Source organism: Lygodium microphyllum, chromosome 13 (assembly GCF_053477565.2).
Source record: "Lygodium microphyllum isolate KBCC chromosome 13, Lygodium_microphyllum_v1.1.10, whole genome shotgun sequence".
NCBI classification, from domain to species: domain Eukaryota; kingdom Viridiplantae; phylum Streptophyta; class Polypodiopsida; order Schizaeales; family Lygodiaceae; genus Lygodium; species Lygodium microphyllum.
Genome location: NC_141147.1, coordinates 148009632 through 148037030, shown reverse-complemented (window position 1 = coordinate 148037030; position 27399 = coordinate 148009632). Strand labels below are relative to the sequence as shown.

The window sequence follows — 27399 nt, the reverse complement described above, 5'->3', positions numbered from 1 at the left end:
TAGGGTGTGTATCCCTATCTGTGTCAATTGGGTGATTAATATCACCCCTATCTGGTGGAAGGCCACTTGGTAAATCAGAAGGAAACACATCTTTAAATTCATCTAACAAACCACTTAATTCATTACCTATATTCAACTCACAAACATAAGAAAATTGTTGCTTTATATTACAAAAAGTAAAAGTGTTTTGTACAAGAAGAAACCATAACATATATACCTCACAAGCTTCCTTCTTTATCAGCTTCTGAACTTCAGTGGAACACAACAAAGGATTATCAGATACTTCATGTTCACCTTGAATCACAAAAGTCTTACCATCCCTTTCAAATTCCAGTATATTATGATGATAACTACGTTTGGGGAAGTTTCAATTTTTTGACAAGTGCATAATTTATAAAATTGTGGGTAGCAGAGTCATCAATCATGACTCTAACCCTCTTTCCAACTATCAATCCATGTACTCTAACTAAATCATGTGGCCCAAAGGTAGGCTGCCACATAGAAGTTGACATACAACACCTGTGTTATACATCCTTGTGCAAAATCTCTAAGGATTTATACTTTTCATGCCCCTTTAATTCTAGAGTCTGCACTACATGGATTTGTTTTTCTTTTCCCTTGCCCTTGTCGTTATCCTTTCCTTTATCTTCCCCCTTTTTTCTTTGAGGGCAATTCCAGGTAGCATGGTTAGGGGATAGGCAATTGAAACACAGCTTTTCTTTTTTGGCCTTATCAAAGTCATTTGGACTTAACTTTGGCCTTACATATTGTTTCTTTTCAAAAGGTTGTTTCTTGCCCTTAAGAAATGGCATTTTTCTTTTAAATTTGCCTACAAATTTTGAGGTTTCCAATTCCTTAGTCTTGGGCTCTGTATCAGTGAGACTAGTGAGTATACCTGGACGCGTACTATCTTCATTGATTAATGCAAATTTAATTGCCTCTTCAAGCGTCTTAGGTGAACTCGTTTTCACTTCCTTTTTGCAGGCCTTATCTAGTCCCCTAATGAATCCTCTTGTCTTTTGGAATTCATCTATTCCTTCCAATTTGAGGATTATCTCACGATATTCCTCCAGATATGTCAGCAGGGGTCTTCCCTTTTGTCTGACATAATCCCAATCTTCCCAATTTCTTTCCATTTCATTTTCAGGAAGGAATTCTTTCAAAAAGACCGATTCAAATTGAGCCCAAGTTTCAGGTATTTTATTTGCCTCCTTTAAAGTTCGCCACCATTTATACGCCTTTGGCCCCAAAGTTAAACTAGCCTCCAGCGCTTGGAGATGTGGTGGAGTATTTTTAAGTTTGTGCAAATCTTCCCATTTTTGGAGAAAATTAAAGATAGTGTCTTTATTTCTATCTTTTCCTCCCCGTGAAACTGAGGGGGTTTCATATCTTTTAAAACTGGATTATCCCTCAACTTGTGGTGGGGTTCCTTAGGATCTCGCATAGTCACATCCAAATCTTTCGATGAAGATGGAATATCCGAGGTTTCTATCTTATTTTTATCCCTTTCTAGTAATAAAGTTAATTGAGATTTTATTTCGGTGAGTGTTTGAGTTAAAATTTCCATTTGAACCCCCTGTGCCTGCACACGAGCAGTTAGATCATCAAATTGTTCTCGTGTGGCAAAAAATTCTTCCCACTGTTCTTCTTGTATCTCCGTTTCATGGGGATCTACCATAGGGTGGTCCCCAGAACTAGAACCCTCAATTACTCCCTCTCTCCCTTTCCCTTCCATTAATACACTGGAATTGGAAAGCAAATATAAGAAATTTGCGTACAAAGTGAAGTACTTCCCTGGTTATAGTGATAGGGCAACTGTTGCTGGCTTTTAGTAATAACCCCGAAGAGTGAGGAATAATTTGTCTTTCCCAAACTGAGCCGGTCACGCTGGAAATAAAGCTTATTGGCAAAAACATCTAGTAAGGAGGGGACTAAATACACCCCTTCCCAATGGTCACGTGAACCAGCTGTATGCCTGCTACGTGTGAGACTGGTCCAACTGGCTTCACCTGATTGGTGACAGGTTTTACTGCCGTCCAATTACTGCGCTCACGAAATCAATCGTGTATGACAAAATGCGGCCAGTATGACGTATGACGAGTGGGGCACCGTCTTCACACCAGACCCGTATGACGTGGAGGTACCGTCTTCTCGCTTGACCCATATGATGCCGAAGAAAGCCTTCGTGGGAAACGGACGAAAGCAGGGCCCGATGGCTCCGGCAGCTAAAGCAGGACGCAATGACAGCTCTGATACCAATGATATGATGAGCAGAAATGAAACGTGGAACCAGGTTTAAACCAAACTCACGAAGAGTTGAATCCCGTTTCTCCTCCCAACCTTGCCTAGATAGTTGCTGGCAACTCTCATCATGATCCGACTGCCAGCCGTCAACCTTTGGTGAGACCTACTATTCTTGGACTCTAGTTCATTCTAGGCTCCCCTAAACCCCGTTCGGGTGACCAAGGCCCCCGGACCGTCGTCCCTCGCGCCTGTTTCCCGTAATTTACCTTACTAATGTAACATGTAGAAATAGGTACAAAGGGATAAGACCACCAACAAGGAAGCTGAGAGTTACTATAATTAGTCAGCACAGCCACAATTACCATTGGATCCCACAAAGAATATCCCATAGAGGTGGCCATGCAGGTGGCAAGAAGGGTCATGTTGCTGAGCACACACCAGCTAGGAAGGTGAACATACCATGCATGACAGGCAAGGCTTGCTGTAAAAGTCTATTCACAGCCACAATCATAAATTGTACCCATCACTTACCAGATGCACAAACGACCAGTAAAGAAAACACAAAGAAGAAAAGAGAAGAAGAGAAGAACTGGAGACAAGATACAAATACTGACTCACACTAGATGCAGCACTTGCACTTCAAGGTCAGCTTCAAATGCTTGACCATGCCAAGCAACGATACTTAAGGTCCACAAGAACAATACAGGTGGCAAGGAGATTTGTGTAGTTGCTCAGCAAGCACCAGGTAGGGAGGTGGCCATGTCATGCATGGCAGGAAAGGCTTGCTGTAGAAGTCTGGTCACAGCCACAATCATGACATGTGACCACCAATTAACAGATGCAAAAAACACGACTAAAGAAAGCACAAAGAACAAAAGAACGGGAAACAAGTACAAATACTGACTCACCCTAGATGTCAACACTTGCACTTGAAGGTCGACTTCAAATGCTTGACCATGTCAAGCAACAATACTTTAGCTAAATTCACAAGAACTAAAAAATTGGTTTTGATAACTCATTAAGGAAAAAATGAGCAAAGGTCAACTATTTCACTACACTCAACTAAAGTATCATCCCCCAGTTTGCAAAAATTGCACAACATTGAAGTGCTTCGTATATATGAATATATGGGAGTATGTTGAGAAAGATTGTTACTTAAATGTGGTTAAGATACATTATTACAAACGCAAGACAAGCAACATTGAAGTGCTTTGTATATATGAATATATGTGAGTATGTTGAGAAAGAATGTTACTTAAAGGTGGTTAAGATACATTACTACAAGCACAAGACAAGCAGAGCCCCAATCTTGCACCATTTAAAATAGATATCCTTAACTATGTTGAACATATCTGTATCTCATGAGTTTAGTTAATGAATTATACCTTGGTTTTTTACAACTTGCAGATTCTTCTTGTCAGTGAGAGCCACAACTTCCTCTACATCAGCAGGATAATAGTATAAGTTTCTTCCCTCATGAATATCCAGATCCAAAACTCGACTACCATCTTTAGGAACATATCTTCCAAGCATCGACGCAATGATGTACTGTTTGTTATCAAACAAAGGAGCGGATTAGAAGAAAAGAAACAAACTGGCATGGAAGTAAGAAGACAGTCAGTTGAATGATACAGTTGAGACATAAAGTTACAAATTATCTGCAAATCATTCAAGAGGTAAGATTAACAGTGCCAACATAATTAACCCCTTCCAAATGAGCACTGAACTTGAAAGGGGTATTCAATCTTGCTGTAACCAAAAAGGCCACCATGGACTGCGTAGCATCCACTAAAACCTTGGTCACACTTTAGCAGACAAACATGAAGAACAAATGCACGATCCCTCCAGTGACAAGCTATTTAATCAGTTCAATGGACCTAAGTAATTTTTTTTAAATAGATTTCAGATCTGAATATCACCAAGTAAGACTGGGAAGACAATGTCCAAAGTCCGCTTCCCAAACTTAAAGTAGGCATTATAAGTTTATATTGTTACCTTTTGGGTTAAACCAATGCACAAGCTACATTTAGAATGCATGTGCTTAGACTTTTGTTGGGTTTGACTCACACTTACACTCATAGAGGAGTGTTGGTGATCTTTGGTAGGACACTGGGGGACTTTTTACTCTCCATACAAGAGGTTTTTTCCCCCAAATTTATTTCTTTTATTTTATGTGCCTATGTTACACAGTTTGGGCACTTATCGTGTTTTACACTCTTCGGGTAAGAACACCCTCTTACAACCCTAAGGTTTAAGGCTTGTACTTTGTACTTGCACCTTACACTTCAGATTATTGCATTGGGTGTCATGCTATCACACTCTTACACTATCTTCACTGTCAATAGTATTCTCAGCTCAGCTTCAATCTGTCCTTTCTTCTCACATTTGGTATCAGAGCTGGCCCTCAGCTCAGCTCAACCAGTGGCCACCATCTCCAACTGAGCTCCTTGACATTCAGCCCCACCAGCTAGTCCAGCTCAGAATGCCAGCCAGCCTCCACTCACCTGAAGAAGCTCCAGTCAGCCCAGTTTGCTGGTCTACATCGCCAGCACCACCACTTGACCTGTCTGTCTTCAGCTGCGCCGGTCCCTATTTTGACCTTCCAGCAGGCAGTGCCTCTGCTTGCGCCAGTTCTCTATCTGCAACGCCAGCACCACAAGCGCCCGCCAGTTCTGTGAGCCACCGCCTACTACAGTGGTCATGCCATCTGACCTGCGACGCTGCCCCGCTCCAGACTGCCTGTGCCTGCATCTGTGCCCGCCGGCTGCACCGCCTGTTCAGCCTGCTCCGCCAGCCACCATCAGCAGGTCCGCCACCAGCCGCCTGGTCCTGAATTGCCACCACAGGTCAGGTCTGTCCGCCACAGGTCTGCTCAGCCAGTAACAATCAGAGGTAGGAAGAATTTATTACTTTTTATTCAGATTTAATCTTCTTGAAGGGGCTTTTTCCCGGGCAGACAATCTCTGTTCCTGCACATGTTTGGGACACAATTGTTGCCGAGATTTTGTGAATTTTGGATCAGAAAAATGGAGCTTTTGATGTCGGCTCAGAGATTGGCAAATGTACATCAGTAACAGACTGAAATAGACTAATTTCATGCATTTTGGGACAAGAAATTTTGGGGCTTTTGCATTTTCAGTGCTGCTGAGCATTTATTGCTCCTTGGACAGCGTGCATTTCAGACTTTTTTGATAGAGTGATTAAATTTGCTAATTAATGCAAAGTACTTGCTGTAATTTCTGGAATTTTTGAGATTTCGAGGTTGATCCAGCTTGAGCTATTGCTCTTTTGCTCTCTAATCAATGACGTTTATCATGGCAAATCAGGGAGGTGATGTATTTACATGTGTCTAAGGAGGATAGATTGGATGGCAACAACTATTCCTTGTGGTCCTTTATGATGAAGAATGTGTTGATTGCAAAGTATCTTTGGGATTATGTCAATGGTGAAGAAGTTAGGCCCAGAGTTATGGCTCTTGCTACTCCTCCTCCAAGAGGATGTGGACAATAGGCAACTCACTCTGCTCCAGCTCAGCCACTTCCCAAGAGATTAGCAGCACAAAAGGCATGGGACACACATGATGCACAAGCTTTGTCACAGATTGCATTGGCAATTCAGTGGTCTATTATCCCCCACATTTGGTTTGCAGCTTTTTCACAAGAAGCATGGCTGACCTTAGGGTAGATGTTTCTTGAAAAGAACAAGACACGTATCTCTTTCTTGAAGAAAGAGCTTGAAAATGTGAAGATGGATGAGGGTAATTATAACCAACCTTCCTCCTCAAATAGGGTGGTAAATAACCTAATCAATCACTATTTACAGCAATTAACAAATTCACAAAACTGAAATGCACACTTTACCATGTAATCTTGGACATTGGACACCCTGTTGCCCCAAAAGTAGCGCCCCTTTCAGTATTTATTTAACTTAATTGAAGAAAAAGTTGATGTACAATGGGATTCTCCCAATCCCTTTCAGTATTCCAACTCCCCTTGCTTTCCAAAATGACCAACAAGTCTTCAATCTGATTTGCCCCTTGATTCGGGCAATCAATGTTGAGATATCGAGCTCCACTCGTGATATGCCAGGGTGACCGTTGTGCATTTATGTCACCGACTTGTCAGTTGCAAATGTGGTTGGTACACCGCCCATGAATAATAGCTAGATGACAGCTATCCTTATCTACTCTAGTTCGTGGCTCAGTTAGTATGCCACCTTAGTTAGTTGAGTTTGGTTTGAGATTCTTCTATTTCTATGTACTTGAGTTCTTTTTTGCTTACACAACTAAGAAGAGGAAAACTGTTTTTTCAGCCTCCACCTTTGTGTGTATTCCCCCATTGTGCAAGCAAGAAAGCTACAAGTGAGACTCCTTCCTTCTCTCCCACAATCTTGATATGGTATCAAAGCCTTGTTCGTGGTAAGGAGCTCAAGAAAGCAAACCAAGTTCGCAGTGTTCTGGTAAGAGGACCAGTGTTGCTTTCATTTTTCTGTTTTGGGAGCAAGTCTCTGCAGGTAGCACAGCCGGAAAGTACAAGAGTGCATTGCCTCAGATTGAGACGCCCTTCGCGATGTAGCAAGAGAGCAGTATATGCTGCGGGGGAGGGCTTTAGCTCCTTGGTTGCTCTGTTTTTTTTATTTGAGGCCATTTCAGGGCCTGTTTTGGAGGCGGAAGTTTTCTGCACGCACTCACGAAGAGGCCCTGTTTTATGCTATGCGACCACTATTCTACAGGTCGGTGAAAAGTTACTGTAGAAATTGCATCGTATGCTTGTGCGCAGAGACATTAGGAGTTACAGAATCATCCTTGTTGCCTGTTGATGCAAAATCATCACTAGGAAGTGACTGTGTGGTCAAATACCACTTTCGTCAATTTTGCAGATTTGCCCTTGTGAGACTGAAGCTGTGTTCTTTGTAGTGATAGAATTTTTTGCAGTGTTCTATAATGGCGTCTGATTCCCTTTCACAGATTGTCACTGAAAAGCTTGACAAGAACAACTTCCAAGCATGAAAGTTCAGAATGACGAATTTCCTTATGGGAAAAGGATATTGGGAATTCGTTGCAGGAAATGAAGAAGAACCAGTTCTTCCTGATGTTCCCAATCAACAGCAAATGCAGGCATTTAAAGTATGGCATGAGAGAGCCAGGAAAGTTATGTACTGGCTGTCTATCAACATTTCAGACTCTATGATTGTGCATATTCAAGATGCAAGTACGCCAAAGGAGGCATGGGATACTTTGTCAAAAATGTATAGCACAAATACACAAGCCAGGAAAATGCAACTCAAGCAAGAGTTGCACAATGTGCAAAGAGAAAGTATGAGCATCAATGACTACCACATGAAGGTGAAGAAGATTACACATGCACTTGCTTCCATTGGGTCGCCAGTGGAAGATGATGATTTAGTTTCTGTGACCTTAAATGGTCTAGGAAAGGATTATGCACAATTCCGAACATCCATTTCCGTCCGTGAAAGATTTCCTGATTTTGAGGAGTTGATTGCTCTTCTAATTTCTGAGGAGTAGAGAAATGGTGGTGTATCTTCTTCAGGAGGAACTTCAAAAGAAGCTGTCTTCTACTCAAATGCTGGAAGAGGTAGAGGCAAAGGTAGAGGAGGCCGGTCTGGAGACCGTGGTAGAAATCAAAATATGCAGCTAACTCAAGAAAACCAATCCTATGGAGGAGGACGTGGTAACTCTAGAGGCAGGGGGAGCCAAAGAGGTCGTGGTGGATAGCAAAGAGGCCAAAATGCAAACAGCAATGTTGAATGCTACTACTGTGGTAAAATGGATCATATGGCTAAAGACTGCTATAAAAATCAGAATGACAACATGAATGAAAATTTGCAACAAGGGAATTATGCATCTTCTAGTAGACAAGGTGATGACAGAAATGAGCATTTGTTTATGGTGCAGCACATGACCAATTCTGTGACAAGTGCAGAAGAAAGCAATGATGTGTGGTATGTTGACTCAGGTGCATCAAACCACTTGACAGGTCATGCAGAATGGATGCAGGATGTAAGGAAAATGGAAAAACCAAGATTTGTGGAGACTGGTGATGATACTGCACATTCTATTGTGCAAATTGGAAAAATTCCTTTATCTATGCAGAATGGGAAAAAGAAATACCTGTCGAATGTATTTCATGTCCCGAATATCACCAAGAACCTAGTTTCTGTTGGTCAAATGGTTGAGCAGGGCTTGCAGGTCAGATTTAATTCTCATGGATGCTTTGTTAAGGATATAAAAAATAAAGGTCGCTTGATAGCAAAAGGAAAGAAGAAAGGCAGAATGTTTACGTTGGATGCAGACATGCCTGAATTGAGTGCAACAATGTTTGCACATGAGACCGGTGTAGTTGCAGATATTGATATCTGGCATAAACGCATTGATCATGTTAATGTACAGCAACTTAAATCAATGCAAGCCCAAAATATTATTGCAGGATTGCCTAAATTCAAGGTTGCAGAAATGCATAAGGTATGTGAAGCCTGTCAGTTTGAAAAACAAGCAGAAAAACCATTTCCTAGACATGTTCAAGAGAGTAAGAAGCCATTGGAATTAATCCACTCTAATGTGTGGACTACTAAAGCTGCATCTCTTGGAGGCTGTCGTTATTTTGTCACTTTTATTGATGACTATAGCAGAAAAGTTTGGATGTATTTTATGAAAAAAAAAAGTGAAGTTTTTAGGTATTTCAAAACTATTAAAGCTATGGTTGAAAAAGAAACAGGCCTGCAAATAAAATGCCTAAGGTCAGATGGAGGGGAAGAATACCTCTCAAATGAGTTTGCAAGGTTCTTGCAAGAGCATAGCATAAAGCAGCAATATTCATGCAATCATACCCCACAACAAAATGGAATTGCAGAAAGGAAAAACAGGCATATTGGAGAGGTATCTCGTGCCATGCTCAATGAAAAAGACTTGCCAGATTTTTACTGGGCTGAAGCAGTTGCTACAGCAGTCTACATAATGAACAGGACTCCCATTGCAGCAATACATGGGATGACTCCAGAGGAGAGGTATACTGGTAGGAAACCAGATATTTCTCATTTGAAGATTTTTTGTTGCATTGCCTATGTTCATATGCCAGATAAGTTAAGATCCAAGTTGGATCCAAAAGCTGAGAAGTGCATCTTTATTGGTTATTCTCTATAGCAAAAAGGGTATAGATGCTATAACCCTTCTACTCGTAAGTTTACAGTGAGCAGAGATGCTGTTTTTTATGAGATGAGTAGCTGGTATAAACCAGTAAATGTGATTGATAATGTAGATGCATAAAATGGTAATGCTGTACAGAATTCACAATAGCAGTCACAAGATATTGGTGGACCTGGAGCGTCCTCTAGCAGTGGTTCACATTCTTCGCCATGGACAGACAGATTGAGATCAGAAGAATCTCCTCAAAGCAATGCAGATAATGGTATGCAGGTATCACGAAAAGGAAAAGTGAAGGTAGATCAACCCATATTTGATGTGAATGCAGGTCACTCTTATGTGGATGGTGAATCCAGTGTCTCAGAACAAAGCATTGATGATGAGTTGGGTATTCCTTCTATTGTTACACCTGGAGTAAGGAAGACCAGGGATGTTTTGAGAGCACCTGGGAGTGAACCTACTTTGCGCAGGTCTACCAGAGCTAGGTATCCTGTGGATAGGCTGAAATATGATGGATTTACAGCCATTCACTATGCATATATGGTCAAAGTGATACAAGAACACTTCTTTTGAGCAAGCCATGGGAAAAGAAAAATGGGAGAAAGCCATGGATGAAGAAATGGATGCCTTGGAAGCAAATGCTACATGGGAATTGGTACCTTTGGCTAAAGATAATAATGCAATTGGTTGTAAGTGGGTTTATAAGGTGAAACACAATACAGATGGTTCTGTGAATAGATACAAGGCAAGATTAGTAGTCAAGGAATATGCACAAACATATGGCATTGATTATAAAGAAACATTCAGTCTGGTTGCAAGGATGGCAACCGTAAGAGCAGTCATTGCTATGGCTGCATCAAAGGGATGGTCTTTACATCAGATGGATGTAAAGAATGCCTTCTTGCATGGTGATTTGCAAGAGGAGATCTATATGAAGCAGCCACCAGGTTATGTGCATACTGTTCATCCTGAGTTTGTTTACAGGTTGAAGAAAGCCTTGTATGGTTTGAAGCAAGCACCTAGAGCATGGTCTGACAAGATAGGACAGTATCTTGTCACTATTGGCTTTCAAATTTCCAAGGCAGATTTCTCACTTTATGTGAGAAAAACAGATAAAGGTATTATGCTGCTTGTCATTTATGTTAATGATTTGATTATCACAGGTGACAGTGATGAAGATATCCTTCATGTGAAAATGCTATTGAAGCAAAAGTTTGAGATGAAGGATTTGGGAGAGCTGCGTTATTTCTTAGGCATTGAGGTGATTAGATCACCAAGTGGGATATGGCTCTTACAGAGGCAGTATGGATTGGACATGCTGTCCAAATATGGGATGACAAGCTGTAAGCCTATTTCAGTTTCTTTGGAGCAGAATGTGAAGCTGAGCGCAGATGCAGGTGAGCTTCTGGAAGACCCTACTATGTACAGACGCATAGTAGGAAGTTTGATTTATATGACTATTACCAGGCCAGATTTGAGCTATGTTGTTGGATTGGTAAGTCAATTTATGCAGGTTCCAAGGAAACCGCATTTGGATGCGGCTAGACGCATACTCAGGTATGTGAAGTCCACATTGCAGTATGGACTACTTTATGAGACTGGGGTTCAGATATAGTTACATGGATACACTGATGCTGATTGGGCTGGTAGTATTTCTGATAGACGATCTACCAGTGGATATGTGTTCTTTTTTGGAAGTGCTGCAGTCACTTGGAGCAGCAAGAAACAATCTACAATTGCCTTGTCGAGCATAGAGGTTGAGTATAGGGGCGCAGCAATAGCTGCATGTGAGGTAGCTTGATTGCATAAGCTACTTTATGATATGCATCAGCCTACAGATGGGCCAGTTGTCATTTATTATGACAATATGAGTAGTATACACTGGGCAAATAACCCAGTCTATCATGCTAGAACAAAGCACATTGAGGTGCATTATCACTATGTGCGGGAGAGGGTTTTACTAGGTCTTATTGATCTAGTTTATGTCAACACAGAGGATCAGGTAGCTGACATATTCACGAAGGCATTGGGCGTAGAGAAGCTGCGCAAGTTCAGAGACCTGCTTGGTATGCAGGAATTGGGATTGAGCTCGAGGGGGAGTGTTGAGATATCGAGCTCCACTCGTGATATGCCAGGGTAACCGTTGCGCATTTATGTCACCGACTTGTCAGTTGCAAATGCGGTTGGTACACCACCCATGAATAATAGCTAGATGACAGCTATTCTTATCTACTCTAGTTCGTGGCTCATTTAGTATGCCACCTTAGTTAGTTGAGTTTGGTTTGAGACCCATATATAGGGTTCTTCTATTTCTATGTACTTGAGTTCTTTTTGGCTTACACAACTAAGAAGAGGAAAACTATTTTTTCAGCCTCCACCTTTATGTGTATTCTCCCATTGTGCAAGCAAGAAAGCTACAAGTGAAACACCTTCCTTCTCTCCCACAATCTTGACAATCAATTGGCCTTCACCCGCTTTGATAGGGATGGAAAATGCCCCAAATTCAATGATTTGCTGGTCTCTCCACTTGAATAGGCTAAAAACAACTTCAGCCCTGTTAAATCCAAGTCTTGGAGCTTCCAATTTCTGCCATGCTTTCCGAGGCTGCTGGTAAACCCTAATTTTTACTCTGCAGATCAGGGTTTACAGCAGAGAAATCTGAAATTTCTCAACCTCTGGTGATCTCAATGCTATAATCTTCCGAGCAAGGCTGTAGAAAGGCTGGGAGATGAGAGAGAATACTGAGGAGAGAGAAAATCCAAACTTTCTTCACGAACAACTAAAGAAAATCTGTCATTTACTAGTGCTACCCAGTCTCAACAGCTTATAAATGCAAAGAACTAAAGAAAATCAGTCATTTATTACTGCTACCCTGTCTTAATAACCCTGTAGATGCTGTCACCTGCTATTGATTGGTCTTCTCCTGCCCTTGGCTGCCTCACAAGGTCCTCCAATGACTGCAAATCAAACCAGCAGCATCTCCTTCCTCTCTCTTACAAGCTAAATACACTAAAAATGCCTCTCTCCAGTTTCTAAAGACGTTTTTCAGTCTTACATGGGCATTTTTAACAAGTGACAGCCTTCCCAAATGGTTTTTTCAGTATTATCCATAATTGAATATTAATTTTCAATCGTTAAATACTGAAAACTAATCTAATAATTAATTTGGTACCCTAAAAAAATGTGACTCGTCAATAATTAAATTGGCTAAGCATCTTCCATTCTCGAGTGTCTCTGCGCCATCTTTGACAATCAGATTGACGTTAGGTACCATTAAACCCCACTTCTCAAGCGTTACCAACAAACTGACACTTATGGCCAAATGAATGACCTAGGTCAACAATTGGCACCAAATACCATTAAGTATCTGTGCGGCATAACTTATAGCAACTTTTGCCTCTAACATCACGTGATTTCCTCGGGTCTCGACGGGCTCGTAACTTTACTCTAATCTTAGTTACACATAACATGTGTAACATTTACTTAACCATGTGATTAAAAATTAATCCATATGTTAAGTAAGGTTTCAAAAATACATATCCTCATGACAGGCCTCCCCCTTAAAATCCTTGCAATCGTCCTCGATTGCATTGCCAAATGCATCAAAAGCAAAAAAGTGGATTGAAATATCCACAAGCATCATAGTTAACACAACATTGCGCATTGTTGCTCAACCATTCCATATGCCGAGCACATGCTGAAAATTACCAACCAATCATAACATAATATAACATAAGACTCACAAAAAATCTCAAAAATATTACCAGATTATCATGTGACATATCTATTTCTCATGAGCTCAACTCATCTAGCAAAACCAAACCATAGCATTGCATAGCCAAGCATAAACCATGGCTAAAACATCAATGGCATCATAATATATGTTGTTGTCCATGGAACCAGATGTAAACCATTGAAGACTGAGCATAATCTGATCATAAACTAATCACTTGTTGCTGATTTGAGAACTGATCACAAGCTCCTGCAAATATGACCCCAAACTGGTTACAAACTCATTGCAAAAACTGACTAGCAATCAATGCAAAAACTGATGCAAAACTAATCTCAAAAGTGACCATAAACGATTCTCAAGCTTATCAAAAACTGAGTTGAAACTTATCAGAATTTGTCTCAAAATTGAGGAAAATTTCAAGCTAAATTGATCATAAGTTGATGCAAAAGTATAGTTCCAGTGCCCGGGTAAAACTCATACTCATTTGCATACATCTTACACTAAGTAGTAACCTCATGGCAAACATACTGTCAACGCAGTACCTTGGATGCATACTGAATACATCCGAGATCCACTACATACGAGAGTTGTCTATAATTGAAAGAGCGGAAGTGCTACCTCCCCCTTGAGCATCAGGCAATACTCTAAACCCTTGCTCTACGGAAACTGACAGAGCCCGAACTAAAGTCGGCTCTAACTAAAAGGCATCTAGGTAAAGCTGCAACAACTGAGGATGGTCTGCTAAGTCATCCTCTTCCATCCATTTGGCATTCATTGGTGAATAATTCTAAAATTTCACCAAGTATCTCTTGGAAACTTTACCTTTGACTTTTTATTTATATGCCACAATCTGCTCGGGTACCAAAATCTCAACCAACTCCTCAACTTTATGCTGAATTTCAGCAAACATATCCTCTAGCACATCACCATGAAAAGGCCTCAACAAACTCACATGAAAGGCATTGTGTATCCGCCAATGTGGAGGTAATTTCAGCCAGTATGCCATATCGTTGATCTTCTCCAACACCTAGAATGGCCCATAGTATCTCGTACTCAACTTCGGATACAATCTTTCTCTTCCTTTCATCTTTCTCAACTATCACCCTCTACAAACTGCGAAGCACATCTGTGGCGATCAACTGTCCTCTTTTGCTATTCTTGCGATCTCTGAACTGCATGTTTCATCTTTGCATAGGCTACATCCAAGTTTTCCACATAATGATCAACCTCAAAGATCTTATCCTTAGTTTGCAGAATAGGTAGTATCTTCTTGCCACCCTAAACCACCTCAAATGGATCTTTGCCCGTAGAACTATGCACTGTGTTGTTGTATGCAAACTCAGCCAAGGGCAAATACTACTCTCACTATGTCGCTACATCCAAGTTTTCCACATAACAATCAACCTCAAAGATCTTATCCTTAGTTTACAAAAGGGATGGTACCTTCTTGCCACCCTCAACCACCTCAAATGGATCTTTGCCCGTAGAACTATGCACTGTGTTGTTGTATGCAAACTCAGCCAAGGGCAAATACTGCTCCCACTGTGTCTTGTGGTTTGAAACATAGCACCTCAACAAATCTAACACTGTGGACTTCCTCAAACTGAGCATCTATCTGTGGATGGAAGGATGATGAGAATTTCAGCGTGATACCCATATTCTCAAATAACCCCTTCCAAAATAAACTGGTCATCCGAGGGTCTCGATCACTAATGATCGACTCTTGCTATTGGGAATAAAGGGCCATCGTGCCTTTTATATGTGCACGGGTGTGAACACACCCTTAGCACATTGTACTTGCATATATATATCTATCTAAAAACCTAAAGTGGTACGCTCGTCATTGTACCAAAAACATGCTCACGCTTTATACTGCTGGCTTTTTGCTCTCTCTCTCTCTCTGTCTCTCACTGCGCATACGACAGTCTGCCTCGATCTTTATGCCTAATCGATTCCTACAAACTGGTATCAGAGAGTAAGATGCTGCAGACGATCGTCAGGCTAAGGTAGAAGACCAGAGCTGGCAAGAGACAGCTCAAAGGCAAGCAGGAGAATCACAGTCGTGAGCTGAAAAAAGCGGACAGGTTGTGGAGAGTGTGACAAGGCCAGGCTCCAACTGTGTGATAAGGCTCGTGGCAGGACGGCGAGCGGATAGGCTGTGGAGAGTAACTGCCACGTGACGGGCGATAGGGGGAGCAATCGACGCGTTGCACGGCGACCAAGCGACAGCGGGGTGAGTGCGCGACGGTGACGGGACCAAAGGGGCGAGCACGCAATGGAGAGGACGGGAGACAGGCCTGACGGGTCAACGGACCCGTCATCCAAAATCTTTTTTTTTCAAAAAAATCTTTTTTCAAACTCCTTCCTCTAACCTAGGTTCGTGTGTGCAAGCACAAAACATCAAATTTGTACAATTTTGGCCCAGAAAGTTGGGGCTTTGCCAAACTGAGCACAGTTCGTGAAAATTTAAGGCATCTGCATCGGAATTGCAAACATTGTGCACATTTGAATTGGAGATTTTGCCAAAATTGTTGAAATTTTGCTCATCTGAGTGAAATTTCTCAACATTTGACCCACAAAATTTAATGCAGGACAAGCAAATCTGTCTCAGAAATTGTAAGAATTTGTAACATTTTATCCCCGACATTTGGGGCTTTTAAAGCACATGTGCAAATTGGGCTGAAATTTACCCAATTTCTCGACATTGATGCACATTGGACCCCGTGCAACTTGGGGTTTTTACAGTTTGGGCAAAATTTATGCAACATTTGGTCATTTTATGTACATGCAGGTTGAATTCCGCACAATTTGGACATCAACACTTGGTAAAATTTGGGGGTCTTGCTGAAATTACTTTATTTTGGCAAAATGGGCAGTCCTATGCATGACAAAGGAAATGCAGATGCATGTTTGACGCTTTAAGCACAAAATTTTGGGGCTTTTGACCATTTGTGTCAAATTTTATGCCCGTGGGTACATGTACAACAGAAATTGCAGCTGAAATTTTGGGATTTCTCATGTAATGTGATATACATGCCCTTGGAACAGCTGTAATCAATTGGATAATGCTGTAGCACATGGTTTGGTGCTTCTGAAAATTTAATTACAGATCTGAAATCTGTACTTCTACGTGGTCATTTATTGCTGATTGGTACTTGTTTGTACCTTGGTCACTTGGGTGACAGTTTGGGCCTGCATTTGCTCGTTTTTTTCACATTAGGGCTGAAAATCATGGCTAGCAGCAATATAGCAGTAATCTGATGCACATAAAGAAGCTTGAAGGTGCACATAATTTTGCAGTGTGGCAAAAACAGTGCTACAATATCCTGTTACAAAAGAAGCAGGCAAAGCCAATCAAAACCGATGCCTTGCTCTTCAACATTGAAGGTTTGGATTCTGCATATGCTATATGGACTAGACTGGAAGAATTGTATGCACAGAAGAGTGCTGCAAGCAAAGTGTATTGGCTGAAAAAGCTTATGGATTTGCGTATGAAAGAAGGTACAGCAATGTCTACTCACTTGAGTGAGTTTAACTCCATTTTCAGCCAGCTGGATGCCTTGAAGTTCATGATTGATGAGGAATTTAAGGCTACTTTCTTGCTTTGCATTCTACCAAAGAGTTGGGATACATTCAGGACTGCTATGAGCAATTCTAATGTGATCATTTTGTATGCTGATGTAGAGAGTGCTCTACTTATGGAAGAGATGAATCGGCAGAACAATGCATCCAGTAAGTCTTCCAGTGCTTTGCATACTAGGGGAAGATCACAGCAAAAGGGCAAATATGATGGCAAGGGATGCAGTAAATCACGTGGCAAAGATGTTGAATGCCATCATTGTGGCAAGAAGGGTCATTTTAAACGTGACTGCTACAAATGGAAGAAAGAGAAAGGAAAATTCAAGAAGACAGATAATAGCAAGGAAGAGAAGAAGGACAGTCAGCCTAAGAAGAGCAGTGTAAAAATTGAAGAGGTGAATATAGTCACTCATGACAGTGACAGTGGGAGTAATGTACTCTTTGTCTCTTCACATTTTGGTGCACGTGCTTTACTTGCAGATACAGATGATGACATGCATACATGGATTCTTGATTCAGGTGCTTCCTTTCATGTCACCCCTCATTGTGAGTGGTTTTCTGCCTATACAAGGGGTCGACATGGTGTTGTCCATCTTGGGGACAACTATGCATGTGAGATTGCAGGTATTGACAGTGTGCAGTTACAGTTTCAACATGGCTCTGTCTTTACACTTCAGCATGTACGGCATGTATCTCAGCTCAAGAAGAGCTTGATTAGCACAGGGCAGCTAGATGATGATGGTTCTTATACCACCTTTAGTGATGGAAAATGGAAGATCTGTAAGGGATCTAGGGTTATTGCCAGAGGTTGCAAGAGTGATACTTTGTATCCACTTAATGTATCTAGTGTGCGTGACCATGTTGTTGCCGTGACCGAGCAGCCAAGCGTTTCTTTGTGGCATGGCCGGTTGGAACACTAGTCAAACAGGAATGAAAGTGCTTTCTCATTTGGGTTACTTGCCTTATCTTCGTTATGCTGATTTTGAGCATTGTGATCATTGCATTTATGGCAAACATGCATAGACGTCACATAAAAAATCTATTTCTTTGAAATATTCTCCTCTAGAGTTAGTACATTCGGATGTATATCAAATGCCAAGATTATCTTTAGAGGGAAAGAAATATTTTGTCACCTTTGTCGATGATGCTACACGGAAAGTATGGGTTTACCCTATTCATAGCAAGGATGAAGTGCTTGATAAGTTTAAAAAATTCTTGGCATTGGTTGAAAATCAAACAGATAAGACACTTAAGTGTCTTCGCTCTGACAATGGTGGGGAATATGTGTCCAAGGCCTTTCAGGCATTTTGTGACAGCAAAGGGATAAACACGGAGCTCACTGCCCCTCATAATCCACCCCAAAATGGAGTTGCAGAGCGTATGAATCAGACCATACAAGATAAGGTCCATACGATGCTGTCTCATGCTGCATTACCCCATGGTTTTTGGGCAGAGACTGTTATGACAGCCATTCACTTGATTAATCGGTCACCAAACAGGTCTTTGGGAGGGGGAGGGGGAGACATGATGGGATGAGATAGATGCACGGGTGCCATTGAGAGGTGGAGGGGCTCGCCCTTCAAAATGCAAACTTTGCTCTTATGCTCGCACTAGTGGGGCTAATAAAGTGAGAGCCCATCTTCTACACGAAGAGGGAAAAGAGGTGCGTTTTTGCACCAATGTATCAATTGAGAAAAGACAGGAGTTACTTAACCGCATAGCCACTTCCATGGGAAATTCACACACCAAGAGGACGCCAAATATAGCAGTCGATCCAACAACATGGACTCCAAGGTCAGCAGGGTATGGTGCTTCATGCAGAAGACCGCCAGGATTAGTGGCTACGCAGCCTTCTCGTAGGCCATCAATGAATGCAGGTCGTGGTGTTAAACAAAGTTCATTGCACACTTCATGGGAACCAAAGAAAAAAGAGGAAACAGATGCAGCAGTGGCACGCTTTTTTTACCATGACCATATTGCATTCAAATCAGCCACGTCACCTTATTTTTTAAATATGGTGACAAAGATCGCAGAGTATGAACCCACATATAAGCCCCCTTCATGAGAAACTATGAGGATTACATTGCGTCAGAAGGAGAAAGCAGCCATAGAGATTGCAATAGCAAATATTCGCAATCAATGGGTAAGAAATAGAGTGACATTGATAGCAAATGGATGGAATGACACACGCCATAGGTCCATACATGGTGTTCTCGCATATTCTCACGGGGATGTATACTTCATTGGTAGTCATGATGCTTCAGAGACTCGAAAGAGTGCAGATGTATTGGCATCCAAGTGGTGCAAGGGAATGCAGGCTGTTGAGGCAAAAAATGTAGTGCAGCTTGTGGCAGATGGTGAACCTACAAACAGGGCAGCAGCAAACATTTTAATGGCAATGTATCCACATATCACCTTTAGTCCATGCATGGCGTATTGCTTGAATAATTTGTTGAAGGATATTAGGGACTTGCCATGGATTGCATCTCTTGTTGCGAAAGGCAACAAGATTATCACATCTATATGTAATCATTAGTACTTGCATGCTGAGTTTTGCAAGAGAAGTGACAAAAAACTTCTCAAATACTCGGATACATGATTTGCATATAATATTCTTATGCTTGGTCGATTGCACTATTGCAAAGGTGCAATTAGGGAGCTATTTGCTAGTGATGAGTATGAAAATTGGATTGGGGCTGCCACTGCTACTGCTGTGTTACGTAATGCATATGTCTCTCATAGAGATTTTTGGGATGAGGTGAATCCTACCAACCAAATGGTTGATCCTATTATGCACATGTTGAGGCTTGCAGATGGCATGGATCCATATATTGGGAAGACCTATGAAGGTATGGATCGCATGATTGAGAGGTTGGAGAGTTTGGAACCAAATACAAACACGTATGAGCAGATCAAGGAGTTATGCATCAACAGATGGAATGAGTATGACTCTCCTATGCATGTTGTTGCAGCATATGTGCTTGATCCTGAGTTTCAAGGAAAGATGCAAGAAAGAGACCTTGAGATGGTCAAGGCTTGGAACACATTGCTTGCAAGGCTTTATCCTAGCCGTGAAATGCAACGCAAAATTAAAAATCAGCTCTCTGTGTATCGACAAACATTAGGGATGTTTGGTACAGAGGATGCACTAGAGGACAGGACAAATATTGGAGGTGCTTTATGGTGGGAGAACTATGAGGTAGAAGCTACAAAGTTGCAGAGTTTGGCTATTCATATTCTTAGCCAAACAATTAGCTCTTCTTGTTTAGAGCAACTATGGAGCTCATTCAATCACATTCACTCAAAGAAGAGAAATCGTCTTGATACAATGAAGAGGAATGACCTAGTTTATGTGAGCTCCAATCTTCGCTTGCTAGCTCGTACATCAATTGCAAAGGCTGATTCTTTTATACATTAGGAAAAAGATGACGATGATGATGATAATGGTGATGGGCAGGATGTTGTTCAATAGGATGAGCAATCAAGCACAATGGAGCCATCTTCCATGAATCAGAGCATTTAGCAGCTAGCCTTTTGGAACTTTAGAGTATTGACTTGGAAATTATAGCTCTTGTAACTTGGATCTTAAGACTTTAAAGTTTAGTGCATATTTTGTGCCCTTGCAATGCACACTTGTTCGACTTATGCAACATTGTTGATTACAAAGTTGAATCATGAATGCAACAATCCATTGCTGATTACAATATTTTGAATCTTTATTATTGTTGAAACTTGATTATTATGTCTCTAATTTCAAGAATTATGGTTGATATGATCTCTCTCTCTAGATTCTAAGACTTAAGTGCTAACTCTATGTGTGTGTGTGTGTGTCGCTCCCTCCGTTTCAGTTCCCTACCTTTGGATATTCCCCCCATTCCAAGGGATCCCATTCCCCATTCCTGGTAACTATGAATTGTGTGCTTAGCCACTGGAGATGGTGCAAGACAATGAGCCTGGCCAAGACAAAAGATGCACGTGTGAGAATGCTCACGGAATAAAAGTCACCGTAACTAAGCCACATTACACTTTTGGAGGTGGTTGCAATGATAAAAGTTGCTCAGAACAACTTGAGGAATACCGGGGTTACCATCCCTAAAATTTAAGGAGTTACTATTTTTGGACCCCAGAACCTGTTCGTGTCATTATCTTCGTTTTTGCACAAGGATTAATTCTCTAGTCTGTGCGAGGTCAGATTGTACACTGATCATGGAGAATTTTAGATTGGAAGGTCTAAACGGGAAAATTGTTACATATATGCCATGTGTCAATTTATTTGGTCTCTATGAATTTTTAGTCGTGCCGTTTGGATTGACCAATGCTCCTACCATGTTTAACAGGATGATGGATAGAATTTTTTGCCCTTATCAAAGTTTTGTTGGCACATTCTTTGATGATATGATTATCTTTCCAAAGAATGAAGAGGAGCATAGAAAACACTTAGTTACAGCCTTTAATGAGCTTAAGCGTAACAGATTGCTCATTAATGGCAAAAAGAGTGAATTCTTTTTGGAAGAGATTCACTTCCTTGGGCACATAGTTTCTAAAGATGGTGTGAAGATGAATCCTACAAAGAAAAAAGCAATTGTCTCTTGGCCAGACTTGAAAACCGTTCATGATGTCCACAGTTTCCTTAGCCTATGGTCTTACTACAACAAATTTGTAAGACACTTTGCAGAGATTGCTTCTCCTTTATATGCACTTGAAAAGAAGGATGTCAAATGGCAATGGACTGACAAAGAGAAATCAGCATTTAGATGTTTGAAGGAAAAAATGACTATAGATCCAGTACTTATTTTGCCAAATCTGTCTAAGCTATTCGTAGTGCAGTGTGATGCATGTGGAAACAGCATTGGTGTTGTATTAATGCAGAATGGCTGAGTTGTGGCATACGAGAGTAGAGTACTCTCTGTCGTTGAAAGGACTTACCAAATTTATGAGAAAGAGTTATTAGTTGTGATCCATGCACTTTCTAGTTGGAAGCACTATTTGCTTGGTGTTGATTTTGTAGTACAAACGGATCATCAAACACTTAGATACTTTCTCACACAGGCTAAATTGTCAGAGAAACACATGCGTTGGGTAAATTTCCTATCTATGTTTCATTTTCAGATAGTGCATGTGAAAGGCAAGAGTAATGTAGTTGCAGATACTTTATCTCACAAACCAAGGTGTCAACTGTTTCAATTTCTTATCACCATGAATTGGATGATATGAAAGAGCAGTATGCTGATGACGAAGATTTCTCTGAAATCTATGAACACTTGATCAATGGCCAACATCATGATCATTATGTGTTCAAAGAAGGCTTTATCATGATGCATGGAAGACTATGCGTTACAAAACAGCTAAGGCCAAAAGTTTTATTAGAAAGTCATGCTTCACCGTATGCAGGACATCGTGGTATAGATGCTACAGTCAAAGCAGTAGAGACTTTCTTCTATCGGCCAACCTTGAGATCTAATGTTGATGCATATGTCAAATCTTGCCTTATATGCCAAAAGGTCAAATTTGATAGAGAGAAGGCACTAGGGTTATTGCAACCATTGCCTATTCCAAAAAGGCCATGGAAACGTATTGCCATGGATTTCATTTTTAATCTTCCAAGAACTTCTTCGGGGAATGATGGAATTTGGACTATCATTTGCAAATTCAACAAACATGCACATTTCATTCTTGTAAGGAAAAAGGTTAAGTCAAAACACATGGTTAAGATATTTATGCATAATATCTTCAAGTACGATGGAATGCCACGATTAATTGTCAGTGATAGAGACCCAAGAATGACTAGCTTGTTTTGGAAAGCATTGTTTGAAAACATGGGCACTACGCTGAAATTTTCATATTCTTTCCATCCACAAACTGATGGACAATCTGAAGAAGCAAATTCAATTGTTTTAGATCTACTTAAGTGTTATGTTTCAAACCATAAGACTTCTTGGGAACACTACTTGACATTGGTTGAGTATGCATACAATAATATTGTACACTCATCTACTAGCAAAGCATCTTTTGGGTTATGGAAGGTGGAAAGGAATTGCCTTCCATTTTGCAGACAAAAGATAACTTGTTTGAAGCATATCGTTATGTAAAAGATTGGGAAGAAGCATATAAAAAGGTCAAGTATGCCTTAGAAAAGTCACAAGCTAAACAGAAAAGAACTGTTGATAGTCATCGTCGAAAACTCTTGTTCAAAAAGGATGATTGGGTCTTATTGCATTTTGAAAAGGCACGTTTGAGAAAACAGAAGGGCAAGGAACGTTTGTTTCCAAAGCTAAGTATGAGTTACTATGGCCCTTTTCAAGTCTCAGAGAATATCAATGACGTGGCATATAGGCTGAAATTACCAAAGATTTGAAAAATTCATAATGCATTCCATGTGAGCCTATTGAGGCCTTTTATTGATGAAGTGCCAGAAGATATGGTTCAAGAGAAACAACCTGAAGTAGAGGAATTAGATGAGATTCTAGTTCCTGAGCAAATATTGGCATATAAGGATAGGAAAGTGAAAGCTAGAGTTATAAGAAGTTTTTTTGTGAAGTTCAAGAACTATTCACCAATGGATGCCAAATGGATGGAAGAGGTTGAATTGGCAGATTCACCTCAATTATTGCAACTTTACCGAGAAGCTTTCTTGCCGGAACCTACAGTGACTTAGAATGCTTTTTGAAGCAATGTGCATTCTCTATTGTACAGTTGAATATTGCATCTCATTGAATAATGCACCATATATGGTTTCAACTTTACACTTAGCATTAACATGTGTATAATTGAATGAAATCTTAGTGCTTTGAAGTTGTATTTGTTACACTTCAGTTGAATGATTATACATGTTGTGACACTAATAGTTTGGGAATACGTGCTATCGCCTTGTGTTGCGTCCAGAAACATGTATATTAGAAAGGCTCCTGGTAACCATAGTTGGATACAGGATGTGATCCTCCACCTATGTGAGACTTGAACTTGCAATGGCATAAATGGTAGTGGGGAAACTCCTACCATCGCCCCATGTCATCTATTGGCAAGTGATACATGCAATGGCACTAATAACATCGAGAATCTTGTTATCGTCCTGTGTCATCCGTTAGCATGTGTGGCATGCAATCGAGGTCGCTTGCTTCTTTCAAGAGGGGGATATGTCACCAAGTGGTGATACTTTTTGCAGTTGCTTTCCTTATTTACTTATATAAATATTTTATTTTTCTTTTCTTTAGTTGATATTGCTTTTTACCCCCAGACTTCTATTGGATTAAGCCGAGATCTTTGCATGGCCAAAAGAGGCAGCCATTGGGACAAATTAAACTAATGGTTTGTCTGAGCCTTGGGACCAGTTCCATATTGAATGAGCACTGAAAAATAGATTGCCAGTGGTTTGGGATTGTGTGCTTAGCCACTAGAGATGGTGCAGGACAATGAGCTTGGCCAAGATAAAAGATGCACATGTGAGAATGCTCACGGAATAAAAGTCACCGTAACTGAGCCACATTACACTTTTTGATGTGGTTGCGATGATAAAAGTTGCTTAGAACAACTTTAGGAATGCAGGGGTCACCATCCCTAAAATTTAGAGAGTTACTATTTTTGGACCCCAAAATCCGTTCGCATCATTATCTTCGTTTTTGCACGAGGATTAATTCTCTAGTCTGTGCCAAGGTCAAATTTTGCACCGATCATGGAGAATTTCAGACCGGAAGATTTAAACAGCAAAATTGTTATATATATGCCATGTGTCACAATTTGGGCACAAATTCCCAAAAGAGAGAGAGCATTTAAAAAAAACGTAATAGGTAAGAGAGGCAAATCTGAGCGTGCAGTTTTCAATGGCTGAGGGCAAATTGGTGGAAGTACATCAGCTATAGAGAGTACTTCTTCATCTCTGACTCATGTACAGAGGTAGAGCTTGCTCCCTCTGGTCAACTCTCTCTCTATTCTCATAGAAAATGCTCTGCATGATGGGCTGATTCCATCGAATGTACAGTTCTGTGTTTTCTTTGCACTTCTGCTAAGGCAAGAGCCTCACTATCCAGATTCAAGAGCAGCTGATTGCTTCTCCAATGCAGGAACTAAAGAAAGTGATGACCACGCCAAACAGGAACAAGGTTTTCAGCTTTGATTTAGTGCTGTTTGTGGGACTTTTTTACTGGTAGAATGATGCCAAGATCAAAGGGTTTGTAGTCCAACTAGTATGGAACAGATCTGGAATAGAATAAGGCTGAGAAAAGGTCAAGAAAAAGGTAAAAACAGTAAATATAAAGTTCTGCAGATTGCAATTCTGCACTTGAATTATTAAGTTATGCTCACAGAAAGTGATTTCCTACTTGGATGTTGTTCTGGATATGCTGGACAGTAAAAACAGTAAATACACAATTCTGCAGATTGCAATTCTACACTTAAATTATTTAGTTATGGTCACATAAAGTGTTTTCCTATTGTTGGGATGTTGTTCTGGATATGTTGTACTATCCTTATGCAGCTAAAATTTGCTTAGAAAATATGAAAGCCAACTGTTCACAAGTTTTGTACTTTGGAACATTTCATTTTTGTAACTTTCCATCTTTTAATTGATAAAGAAATACCGAAAGGGGCACTAGTCTTCGGGGCCAATCTAGTGTTGAGTGAGGGAGTGAGGTCTCTATTTGTATGTGTATGTGAAAAGACCAAGTATTAATTGAAGGAACTACTGCTTTATGTGAGTCATAGACTGGTTCCATTTTCTAGGTGGAAGACCCTACCCTTGGTATGACACACGTGACACCTCGTCCACATGGCCCGATCTCTAGCAGTATGTGCAAAATCCTTTTTTTTTCAGGGGTTGTTGCCACATAGATTTTGTCTCTTTGGTTCTGTCTAAAGAAGAGAGGTCACCTTGTTTGGCTTGAATTGCATCTCACCAATTCTTGCCATTGTTGGTTTTCCCTCCCAAAGAAGAGGTGACCAGCTCTCTCAGCTTTGAGTAAGGTTGTGTGGAGACTTTCTTGTGGACTTTCTCGTATAGCCTTGCGTAACACAAGAACTAGCAAACTCGTAGAAGCTCAGCAATCTAGGTAGTGAGATGATATGCTGGATAAAATGGAAGTATTTGTTAGGCAACTTATTTAAGAAGAATGTAATTTTATCGTCATCTAACTTCAAGGAGCTAGTAGTAGAAAATTCTACGAGTAGCCGCTGATATTTGACCAACTTAACTTTTAGATCATCCCCTTCCTTAATGGACAACTCTTGAAGCTCACTAGCTAGGCATAGACATGGTAACCGCATGAGAAGCCCATGGAGGAGGGATAGGGACACATGGAGTAGAAGATGGAAATCCTTGCTTTGTTGTCCTAAAACTAGAGAAACAGTGAACACTTTTGTATGAATATTAGTTTAGTGCTACCCTGGGTTGAAAATTGGATGTATTGAGTTGAAAAAGAGCTTTGTTTTTTATCCAATGTGAGGATTTTCAAGTATTTATGGGCTGATTTAGTGCAAGATTATTCATATCTATGAGTAGAGTTGTTCTAATTACGTAAAAACATTGTTATTGATGTGTATGATGTATATGGTTGGAAAGTAAGATTTTATGAAATATACAAAGGTTACAACTAATGTTTGAGCCTATTTGGCTCCCTATTATTATAAGATAATAGCATCTCTTTTTCTTCTCATCTTTCTTCTCTAAGAAGAGTGACTTACATGCTCTGATAAAATAGAAGATGTAGATATACCCAATGATGGATATCTAGTTCAAGAGCCCTCTCTATTGAAGTTTACATACAAAAAATCATCAGGATCTTGCACACTGAAAGGAGAAATAGAAGAGGGTTTTGATTCATACTCAAAGGGGTTGTACGAACCTAATACTAGGCCTTTGAACAACAAGGGGAGTTGGAATACCAAAAGGGATTGAAAGAATTCCATTGTAAATCAACTTCTTCTTCAATAAAGCTAAAGAAATACCAAAAGAGGCGCCAATTTTGGGACCAATCGGATGTGCATTGTCCAAGATCAGTAGGTAAATTTGTATTTTCAAATTTGCATTAACTGTTTGCTGCTGTAATTAAGTTGTAATCAGGGATTTACCACCCATCCACAGAAGGAAGGTTGGTTTCAATAGGAGAGGTGTAAGTACGGCTATACATGATCCGCAAGTACTCTTGAAACTCCTTTGACATGAGACTGAAATTTAGAACAGGAGAAAACAAAGAAGGTGAAGGTGAGGTGTCATCTTCCTTGCAGAGTCCATAATGCCTCCTCAAGGCTTCCAATGATGGAGAAGCCTAATAAGACATCATGGGGTCCTGAGAAGAAGGTGCCTAGACATTGTGATTCGGTAACATGTTATAAGACATCAGAGATAAGAGAGTGCTGAATAATGAAGGGTAGCAAGCTGGTCATCAAAGCACAATAGTCAAAGGCTGAAATCTAGTAAACACAACAATGTACCACCAAAGAAGGCTGAAAACTAATCATCTCAGGCAAAGAACTGTTAGGTGACAACCAGAGAGGAGTTTGCTGACGTAGGCAGCCTACTAGACAGCAAAAACGCAAGTGCTACAACAATCACCTAGGGGGACACATAGTAGCGTGGCACCAAATGCTGAAAACACAAGCTATTTGGGTGCTATGATGATGCAACAGATGGAGACCTTCAAACGGAAAGGCGATTGCTGGAAATAGGCCCCCTAGGGCTTGATAGTGATGGTTG

General features: G+C 40.6%; 1 protein-coding gene across 2 annotated transcripts in view; it reads right to left on the bottom strand.

Moving 5' to 3' along the window:
* The window catches only part of LOC148027332 (uncharacterized), a 62562-nt gene that overhangs the window by 16451 nt on the left and 18712 nt on the right, over positions 1 to 27399 (bottom strand). For both annotated transcript variants that reach the window (XM_087691900.1, XM_087691901.1), the window contains exon 3: positions 3630 to 3792. In XM_087691900.1, coding sequence (XP_087548026.1) covers positions 3630 to 3792 — 163 coding nt within the window. The remainder of the gene's footprint in view (positions 1 to 3629; positions 3793 to 27399) is intronic.